The sequence below is a fragment of the Amblyraja radiata genome, chromosome 26, assembly GCF_010909765.2.
Source record: "Amblyraja radiata isolate CabotCenter1 chromosome 26, sAmbRad1.1.pri, whole genome shotgun sequence".
In the NCBI taxonomy this organism is placed as follows: domain Eukaryota; kingdom Metazoa; phylum Chordata; class Chondrichthyes; order Rajiformes; family Rajidae; genus Amblyraja; species Amblyraja radiata.
Window position 1 is genome coordinate 17636577 of NC_045981.1, and position 11262 is coordinate 17647838.

Consider the following 11262-nt stretch of genomic DNA (forward strand, 5'->3'; position numbering starts at 1 on the left):
CAATACTTGGAGGAATGAGCATCTTGGAAGTTGCGTCATTCTCAGTTGCCTTCCAACTTAATTCCACAGCGGGCTTGTGTTACCCTTTTGTGACCTGTTTGTAGGGCGGTTACTCAAATAATCGAAGCAGGGCGATGGCCAATTCGACACGTTGCCAACGTTAGGTGCAATATAAGCTCTCGGACATAAATGAAACTTGTCACCGCGGTATTGTGTTTTGAAAGCTGTACTATTTTGAGCATTAGGTGCTGTCTGAGTTATACATGGAAATTGGCATTCCCCAACCAGAAGGAGACAGGGTTGAGCTTTGAGCAGGCTTGTTGCAAACTGGTTTCGAAGGCTCCATTATGTAACACTACAGGTCGGCGGATGATCATTGGCCCAACATGATGTTGCCATGTTCTTGCAACGCCTGTGCTCAGTGTAGAGGAGTGGGGGTGGGGGGGAGGAAGGAGGGCGGGAGCAGATCTGCCTAACGGTAATGCATACTTTGCAAATTATGCGCGCGATCATGGAAATCTGAATCACTGTCAGTTATCTGTTGGCAGATAAAATGTAATAAAGCAGTGACGCGCTGAGATGCATGCCAAAAAAAAACAAGCAGGTTTCTCCAAGAACGCAAGACATTGCTAGCTGTAGCTCGATGCAGAGCCAATTAGAAGAGGACACGAAAGACATTTGCACCTCGCCGTGAAACAAAACTGCGAACCCGGGGAATTACATTGTTTAGATGCGATGGAATAGACACAATTGGAAGAGAAAGGGACGGGGGTGTTGGGGAGGGGGGGGGGGGGAGCAAAGCGCTGTCTTCTGACGTTTATTTTCGTGTCGTTACTCCTCAATTTAGGGGGGAAATAATTTATCTTTCCGCTATTACCATACAAGGCTGCGTCTTGCCCGTATTTGGTGCTGTACTTAGATTCTCAGACCCCGGGCGGGGCCGCGCTGATTGACAACCCAAGCTCCTGACGCCACAACGTTGTGTTGCTGCGTTTTTTTTTTTTCGCGTTGCCGTCTCTGCTGCAGAGAGAGAGAGAGAGAGAGAGAGGGAGAGCGATAGAGCAGAGAGATCTCCCGACTGCCGAGTCGGGAACCGAAAAGACTGGGGAGGAGGGAAAGGAGGAGGGGGAAAAAAGAGCCCCGCTCAGTTAAAAAAACAACAAAACCAGAGCCAAAAGCAAAAGCAGGGAAAGTAAAGCGAGAGGCAAACGACAAGGCGGAGAGCGTCCCCGGTGAAGCGATCTCCAACCCGGGGAAGGTCAAGCGGCGTCAGTCCAGCTCCTCACATCGATATGGAGTTGCCAGCCGCGGGGGAGCACGTATTCGCCGTGGAGAGCATCGAGAAAAAGCGCATCAGGAAGGTAAACGCGACCCACTCCACTTTACCTCCACTAATTCCGCCACGTTATTGATCAATTACACGGCTGTCTTTCTTTTCCCCTGTGACGAACACTGTATTTATTTCTCTACAGGGAAGAGTCGAATACCTGGTGAAATGGAGGGGATGGTCTCCCAAGTGAGTTCCATTTTGCATGTTTCAAAAAAAATAGATAAAGTACGGGTGGGTGGGGTGGGTAGTGGAAGAATTTGGTAGACCTCAATAATTTCCCCTTCTTACAAATGCCAACAGTAAGTTGTTACTCGATTACAAATGTAACAAAAAATGGCCAACGAGAGTCCTGGAATGTCTTAATGGAGTGTGAAACAGATATGATAGTGCATGAACAGAGTGAAAATGGCCTCTCTTGTACACTGCTTGAATAACAGCTATAGATCGCTTTATTTTTCGGCTTGTGAAATTGTGAGAGTTTTTTTTTACTTGACCTGCTGGTGTCTTCTCTGCAGATACAACACGTGGGAACCTGAGGAGAATATCCTCGACCCTCGACTGCTCCTGGCTTTCCAACACAGGTAAATAAACGGGGGGAGGGAGGGGGGGCAAAACTATCACTATAACTGCAACAAATAAAATAATAAAGAGAGTTGAGAACGATAGCTCTTGGAATTAGAGGGCCCAGAAACTTCTAGGTGGTCAGTTTCAGCCCTACCAGATGTGACTAAAACAGCTGGAAAGTCTGAGAGACTAGCTAAATATTCCAAGTTAGTATAACCCCTCGAAAGTGGTGAGAGGATAGAGCGGGAGCCACTGTCAGCAGATGGCATTACAGCCCCTTAAGAAAAGATGTTTCGTGCTTTACCGAAGGCTCAGATGTGCCAGCAAATTAAACAGTACATTGACAACACTTAATGGTTATCGGAGGAATACATGTCAGAATTTTTTTTAAGATGGAAAAAAATCGCTTTTAGCCGTACTGCAATAGTGATGTAACTGCCCGTGCGATGTTGCAGATCGAAGATAGATGGTGCATTTAGCTCCTCAGCGTGTCTAGTGTAGCGAGTCCGTCACATCACAGAACGTCGTTCTAACGACTATTTGCGATGTTCTTGTTTCAGAAGCTCTTCTGCACTTCTCTCGTCTGCACCTGCTGATATGCAAGTGTCGTTTTAAAGGGGCAACGCTGATTTTTAATCGTCCTTGTAACCTGAAAAATACCAAGGTCGCGCAGTGTTGCGTGTCCACTTTAATTTGGTACGCGATAATCGATCTGAGTGGTTCGTGGCTCACGGGGTTGCCATAGCTGCCTGCAACCATGTGAATACATATAGTGGAGCCATGCTGCGTTGTACAGGGTGGGAGGGACGAAAGTTGCTTATAAGCAGGCTAGGATTAATTAGACTGTCAGCAACGCGTTACTTTTCAAATAATAATGTGTTCTTGCATTTAGTCGAATCTGACTTCATTAGTTTTTCTTTTAGATGTAATTAGAAAGACCGTAGCAAAAAGGGTGGGTCGGCCATTAGTACAGTTCAGCAGTATAGTACAGTATAGTTGAGACTGCCATTAGTTCTAAGTGAACACACCTAACTAAACAATTCTCTGGTATTTTGGGGGAACATCATTAATATTTTATTTGTATATAAAGTGTAAAAATTGGGAATGAAAGGCATGTACTAAACTGGAATAGGGTCAGCAAGTGAGTTGCTACACCCAGCCAGGAGAGAGATTGAGTTAAGAAATGATGCCCTGGGTTAGGGGTTCCATCTAAGATCATCTTAGGGCCCGGTCTGACCATAAAACCAAATTCCTTCCACAAACCCAAAGCTACAGTTTGTTGAGAATGGAATCAATCCAATTCCACTTTGAATGGATCTGAGACATTAAGAATAAGGAGTAAGCCATTTAGAACGGAGATGAGGAAACACTTTTTCTCAGAGAGTGGTGAGGGCGGTGGAGGCAGGTTCTCTGGATGCTTTCAAGAGAGAGCTAAACAGGGCTCTTAAAAATAACGGAGTCAGGGGATATGGGGAGAAGGCAGGAACGGGGTACTGATTGGGGATGATCAGCAATGATCACATTGAATGTCGGTGTTGGCTCGAAGGGCCAAATGGCCTACTCCTGCACTTATTGTCTATTGTCTATTGTTGGTTTCAAAATCACATTTTAAAGGACTCTAACCACAATAAAATTATCCCTTACTCTAAATGTTGATATTTGTTTGTAGTATGCTATTTGGAATATGTAAACACCATAATAAATGCAATTCTTTCCCCCCCAGTCAAACTAGATCCAATCCTTGAACCTCTCTTCAAAGAGCTACTGAACTCTTCAATTTGCATTCCTCCACCACTCTGAGCAAAACACATACTCAATTGGTCAGGCAGCATCTGGGGATGGAATGGGCAGGTGACCTTTGGGAAATTGGGCCCATTCTTCTGACTTCTCGAGTTCCTCCAGCACTTTGTGCCTTGCTCAAAATTCCAGCATCTCCTGGTTCTTGTGACACCCACTTGCTTCCCATTTCCCCATTATTTCACATTGTAACTGGAAACGATGTTCATTCAGAAGGCCCTCTCACTAAGGGGTTTTCAAAGTAATAAAATTGTCTTTTGTGCAGCCACTTGTTTTATTTGAATGTATTCCTTCAATAAAGAAGATTGTATCCACCCACATCTAAATTTAGGCAAGATATTCAGCAAGAAAATACAAAGCTTTACTGATACATATGTTATAGCGTTATATTTTTGTTGCACAGATGTTTAATTGGTGATGAAGATGTAAACAGTTTGTAGTAACAGGACATAGATGATTTTATTTTGGTTGAAGAGATTTTTGACCATATCATGGTGTCACAGGATAAATGTACGCAACAATGATATCCAATCTTTTAGAAGCGGGGATGAAGATTATTTCTTAAACTGATTATTAAGTTTGTAGATATTTAATAAGTCATCATCATGCTCACTTTGATTTTATTCAATGATTGCAGAGAAAGGCATGAACAGTCGATGGGTTACCGTAAACGAGGGCCTAAACCCAAACACCTACTGGTTCAGGTAATGTTATCTATCTAGTTCAAATGTGATTAGAAAATTGCTAGATAAGCAGTCAAACCTGTTTCTGAATTGCCCTACTGAGTACAGTTTGTTAAAAATACTGCATGGCATACAATACACATGAATAGAATCGTCAAATGAATCATTGTCAAAGTAATGTTGCAAAATAACATTGGAGTTCATGGGACTATGTTATTGATAATGTAATAGATCTCACAAACAGGGAATAATTTGAGTAAGTTCAATTAGTTTTCCATTTCTTTAGTTACAAGATTATTTTGAAGTGACATAAAAATGATTAGCTCGTAAAGTTGTACATGTTTTGGATTATAAGATTGTGTACATATTTCTATTTCTAATTTTTAAATGTGTTGAATTTACCAATTGCAATTGTTTAGTATTAGAACATACATCTGAAAGTAAAGAGATGAAGGAAATGTGCCTGTGACAGCAAAGGCCAGCATTTATTACATACCCCAATTGTCCTTCAGAAGATGGTGTTCAACTGCAGTCTGACTGTTCGATTTGGGATTAAATATAGCTATAATGAAAGTCTAGGTGATCAACACCACGGCAAGATAGTGTGACTGGGAGGGGTGGCAGAGCTAACATATTCATGGTGGTGGTGGTGACCCCATGAGTCTCCTACTCTTGTTCGTCCTGAGATGAAAGTTAACGGACTGTAAAGTGATGCTGGTGGAGAGGAACCGTTGCTGCCCAAAGCAACATTTGTAATAAGTAACCAAAACCTTCATTTATCCACGGCCATTTTAAATATGATCTCATGATTGAACCATGATTAAACATTCTCAGAAATGATAAATTTGTAAAAATTGGTGGGATTTTGTTGAGGCCAGGTGCTTCAATGCATTGACCAAACAGGACCCAGTAATACAGTTACCCAAGTATTAACCTGGTATGGAAGGCCCTGGGCCTGTTTCACTGGAGTTTAGAAGGATGTGTGTGTGTGTGTGGGGGGGGGGGGGGGGGGTCTCATTGAAACCTACCAGATAATGAAAAGCCAGATGGTGAAAAGGATGTTCCCAGTAATGGGAGAGTCTAGAACAAGAGAGATCTGCCTCAGACGAAAAAGATGAACCTTCAGAATGGAGATGAGAATAATTTTTTTTTAGTCAGAGGGTGGTGAAACTGTGCAATTAATTGCCACAGATGGCTGTGGAGGTCAAGGCACTGGGTACTTTTAAGGTGGCGATTGCTAGATTGTGAAGGGCATCAAAGGTTATGGGAAGAAGGCAGGGGAATGCCATTCCGCGGCTAATTCCATGCCGCAGAGTGTTCCGATCCATCCCATTATCAGAGTTTCGATCATCCCAATGAGAGGGCTTGAACAGCAGACCGTCGGCAAGAGCAAATGCCGAGGGTTCAGCCTTGACCATGCGTGAACAAGGGAGGAAGTTGAATGAACACCAATACACAATTCCGCTGTGGTGGATGTTTATGTTATATTTAATTTTATGTGGTTGAATTGTGTATTGGTGTTTTTCTCACTTCTTACGGCTGCATGGTAAGTTGAATTTCACTGTACCTTAATTGGTACATGTGACAATTAAATTGAATTTGAATCTAGAATGTGGTTGAGAGGGAAAAATAGATCAGCCATGATTGAATGGCGGAATAGAGTCAATGGACTGAATGGCGTAATTCAGCTTCTGTCTTAGAGTTTTACAGAATGGATTGAAAATGAAATTGAAGTAAGTTCCTTTGAGCCGCAAATGGAGAATTTTTAGAAAGGCAGAAAAGTATGCCTTTCTTGGTTCGATCTTGACAGAGAGATGCAAATGTCACATTACAAATATCGTTCAATCTAGAAAGAGCCCACAGAGCTAAGTTATAACCTTGCCTTAAAATTCATTGATTCTAGTTTATTTACAGAAGATTGAGATCTAAACAATACTAATCTGTGCATTCTCGATTTTCAGCTGCCAGCTTTTGCTCGACGTTCAAATGTCCCTTCAGAATTACAGGATACTTACGTCGAAGATGAACGATCAAAGAATGACATCCAGCAACAGACCTTCAAACGTAAATATCAATTGAACAGTCAAAAGCTTCATCAGTACAAACCCTGTAACACAGAGGAACAACGCCAACACCAGGTCACCAAACATTATTACCAACTCAACAGCAAGAAACATCATCATTATCAGCCAGACATTATGTATTCCAATCAGCAAGCTGATTGCCATAGGAGTGAATCTGAATTAAACCAGGAGCAACATCAGTCTACTCACGAACAGGAAGCATTGCACAGTTTAATGAAGAGTGGAAGTCATACTCGTGTTGTAGGTTCGGAGAGGCCAGTGATCAAGGAAATTGAATTGAAATCTGGAAATGGGCCAGAAATAGCCAAGGAAAGCGTGAAAAACAATGGCATGAATGGTAGAATGAAGATAGTGAAAAATAAAAACAAAAATGGTAGGATAGTAATAGTAATGAGCAAGTACATGGATAATGGGATACAGTCGACTAAAGATAAGCATAGTAAGAGTGGGGATGGAGGGAATGAATCAGTGGCAAGCAAGACTGGAGAACGAGAGTTATGGACAGTCAAGAACGGTCATGGCAAAGGTTCAGCGGTCGAGGAGAGAGCAGAGAAGGTCAAGGATAATAAAGTCGAAAATGGGCGGAAAGACGCAATAATGGCTATTAATGTAAACAAAAAGGCAGAGGATGAAAAGGATGGTCATGTTTCAACTGTGGTGGTTAAAGAGAAAGCTGTTTCAGCACAAAATAAAAATTTGAATGGGGAGGCAGCTGGCACAGAAAGAGATGAAGCGGCTAATATGAAAGAGTTGAGAAGTCAAAAGGATCAGTACCCCATGGACCAGAGGCAATGTGAAAAACCAAATACAATGCGATGGTCCTGTGATTCAGAAGACTCCAGTAGGGATGGGCTTTACTCCAATTTGCCCCATTCCAGAAAGCGCTATCTGTCGGAACCCATTGTGGACAGTGAGGCCAAAAAGCCAATGACGTGCAGAAGTATCAGTGTCCCAGGCAGTGCGGTCCAACTGGAGCAAGAGGACCTGATCGAGACGGAGGCAGTCGATGGCTATCGACATGTGGGAATGGATGGAATTTTGGACTCAAATCCCGAACAACCAATTGACCTGAGCTGCGTCAAATCCAGGCCGGTGCCTCAGACAGCGACAGCACAACCGGTGGAAGTCGAGGAGAAAGAAGAAGCAGCAAAGGGGGAGAAGCAATATCCCTGGACGGGACTGAAACCTTACCTGGGAAATCTGATCATCACAGATGTCACAGCAAACTGCCTCACAGTTACATTCAAGGAATATGTAACTGTTTGAAGGAGACTTAACCCAGTCCTGGATTTCATGTAGAGATCTTTCGAGTGAATGCACTCTTTATCCCAAATCGTCATTCTTTAAATTGAACAGCTTATATGTATGAAAATGTATTTATAAATAGGCACATTTAATATGTAGAAGTAAATATGTTTCTAAAGCCAGACTGGATTAACTGGCAGTAAAGGACACTCTAGAACATGCTTTCTTAAATTTGGATTTTTAATTTTTTTTAAGCAAAACTCTATGATCTGACACTTATTTACTAAAACCATATTAAAAATGTTTGATACATTATTTCATTTTTTAATTATCTATTATGACTAATATTTGTGATAATATGTGTGCTATTTAAATGTGCAGATGCCTTGTATTTCCTGTCTGTTTGATATTTCCAAGGCTGATGGGCTTGTGCTGCTATTATAAAATTGTATTTTTTTTGTGCTTGAATGTAAATATGTGAAAACGCTTTTAATTCACTGTTGCAATAGTGCGACAGTTAGTAATATAATGGAAGAATGTTGATATTCTGTTTTGTACCCAAGGCACGCCATTTTTGACCTGGCGTTTATTACTACCAGCTGAACGGTGAATAGAAATTCTAAGAAACGAATATGAGTCATATTGCTAATTTGTGACGCTCATTGTAAAATTAATATGCAGTCGTTGTGAAGTTACTCTCCCGAGGACTCTGGTACTGTTTCTCAGTGAGTAAAATAATGAATGTCTGGAGCTGCCTTTGAAATTTTACTGCACATCTTAGAGCAAGATTTTATTCTAAGAGGGTAACTGTGGTTACCAGCTGTCGTCGTTTCACGAAAACCACAGTTTTATTTGCGTCGCATTGACAAACGGTGCAGATTAAAATAGTCAAGGAGGTAACATCCTCTGACTTGAGTAAAATAACTACATCTAAGTATCATTGCCTTTCAGACATCTGCCCCAGAAACATTTCTTCACAGAGTAAGCCATCACAGTCATTATAACTCTTCCCCGACCGCGCAGGCCATCTGCAAATAGAATCACGATTACCTTAATCCTACGCAAGGTTTATCCAACCGATCATGAAAAACCCCCCCATTACAATCATGCAGAATAAATACAAATCCAGGTGTAGAAGGGGGTTGGTTAGTTATTTTTTTAATTTCCAGAAATAAGCATCTGTTTTTTGCAGTGTTAATTTTAAACTGCCATGATGCACGATGCTATCGAGATCGTTGTCGCTAGACTGCATCTGGAGGACGCGGCAATCCGTGGTTGCGGGACAGCTTTCGGAACCGATGATGTATGCGTACGATAAAATCCAGGCGCCATCTAAAAAAAAAAGCATAAAAAAATAATAATTGAAAGACTTCTGCAGTTTGGGAAGAAAGAGGCGGCCATTTGTTCAAACCTTTTCATCGTGGATACTTTTGGATGGTCGCCTTCAACCGAAGAGATGTTGGTTAGATGTCCTAACAAGTAACCAGCGTGAGAGAAAGGCCTTTGAATTAATTTAGTGTGAGGCAGAAAGGGCAAGTCCGCATCGGAGGGAGTAAATGATGGAGTCCTCTAGTATTTTGGTGATAATTGGCCCATGAAGCAATGGATGGGGACCTGGTTTGTCACTGCACCAATTATTGTCAAGTGTTCGTACCGGAGATTTGTGGTCCAGCGATATGTAACTACATGTGCTTTCATGTTCCTATATCTGGCTCACGTCAACGTGTGTCTATATCCTCTGTTAGATGTTTCCTTAGCAGATCCCATATCACGCAGATGGAAGATATATATATGTGGTCTTGAAACGTCACTGGAGAGGGTGTGTAGGAAGGAACTGCAGGTGTTGGTTTATACCGAAGATACATACAAAATGCTGGAGTAACTAGGCGGGTCAGGCAGCATCTCTGGGGGGGGGGGGGGGGGGGGGGGGGGGGAATAGGTGAAAAATCGGGTCGAAACCCTTCTTCAAACTGAAAGATAGAGAAGGCCAGAATCACAAAGGGCCGACAACAGATGACATCGGGAAGGATGAAGTCCATAGCGGCCCATTGTTGGCTGGGGAAGCTAATATCGGGTTTACTTTACCGAAAACGGAACCAATCCGTGAACAACATCAAGCAAATAAAAGTTACAGCGGCTGAAGACAAATCCAACGCAGAGGACCCCATGACCACGAAACTGACAGAGTGCAGATACCATCATTACAGTTATGGGTTCATAACTTAATCAGTGATAGTAGCAGAATTAGGCTATTTGGCGCTTCAAGTCTTCTCCGCCATTCAATCGTGGCTGATCTATCTTTCCCTCTCAACCCCTGCCTTTTTCCTGCCTTCTCCACATAACCCCGGACAATCTGTCAATCTGCGCCTTGAAAATACCCAATGACTTGGCCTCCGCCGCCGTTTGCGGCAATGACTTACACAAAGTTTACAACATATGCCTTAATTCCAAGTTTGTGCCGTTTGAATTTTGTGTATCTTGGGCATGCAAAGATCCATTACAATGAGTGTTTTTCATTGGCGGTTACATCTAATCATGAAGACCTATCTTCAGCCGGTTGATATAAGTGAATATGAGCTCCATGGACCAGATAGTCAGAAACTCGAATGTTTCCATTCTCAAGTCCATTTAAATGATCTACACTATCAAAATATACAGCGGGTGCTGGAAATCTGACACAGTCAAAGACTGTTGGAAATACGGGCCAGGCCTCAGTTCTGATGAAAGGTCGCGGACCTTCACAAATAATCTACCAAGATCGATCCTCCTTTCGACAACCAGATAAACATTTGGTAATGTGGCGCCGAAACAACGTATGGTGCACATGTATTATGGTGCAGACTTTCCCGTCCCGTCTTTCTCAGCATTACAACCAGCACCTGTGTTTGGAGATTTTGGATTGGGCTTCTGATAGGTAAAACCGCAGCCCGCTGACCCACTGGACGCAGGGCAAATTGAAATCCGTGCACCCAGCACGCAAGGCAATGATGGACTCCACACACATCTGCATTTAACTCATCCAAACTATAGAAACATTTGCAACACCTACTATCTGGGATCTTTTATACCAGTTTTTTGTTTTAAATACACAAATTCCTGGGGTAACACAGCGCGCCAGGCAGCATCTGTGGAGAACATGGGTCGGAAGGAATTACTGATGCTGCTTTACACCGAAGATGGACACAAAATGCTGGATCAGGCAGCAACTGGAGAAAATGGATAGGTGACGTTGATTAATGGACAATAGTAACAATTCAGGTCGATTCCCTTCTTCAGACTCTTTTGCTTTCACTGTCTGTCTTCACAGACGGTCTGAAGAAGGGTCTCGTCCCGAAACGTCATCTATTCCATTTCTTCAGAGATGTTGCCTGTCCCGTTGAGATATCCTAGCATCTTGTGTCTTTCTTCCGTGGAGAACATGTACAGGTGATGTTTCGAGTCGAGGCCCTTCTTCAGACTAGGTTTTTGCACATAACCTCTCCAGTCATCCAAGTACTGCAGTCTTCAAAGAAATCCGTCTGGAATTTTGCTTGAGTTCAATAGGTTCGCCCAGACAATA

General features: G+C 42.5%; 1 protein-coding gene across 1 annotated transcript; it reads left to right on the forward strand.

Annotated features, from left to right (window-relative positions):
- The first annotated feature begins 865 nt into the window (after positions 1-865).
- On the forward strand, positions 866-8453 carry cbx4 (chromobox 4). Its single transcript, XM_033044350.1, has 5 exons — positions 866-1361; positions 1473-1516; positions 1846-1911; positions 4329-4395; positions 6336-8453. The coding sequence occupies exons 1-5, from the start codon at positions 1293-1295 to the stop codon at positions 7722-7724; spliced, it is 1635 nt and encodes a 544-aa protein (XP_032900241.1). The 5' UTR covers positions 866-1292; the 3' UTR covers positions 7725-8453.
- The last annotated feature ends 2809 nt before the right edge of the window (positions 8454-11262 follow it).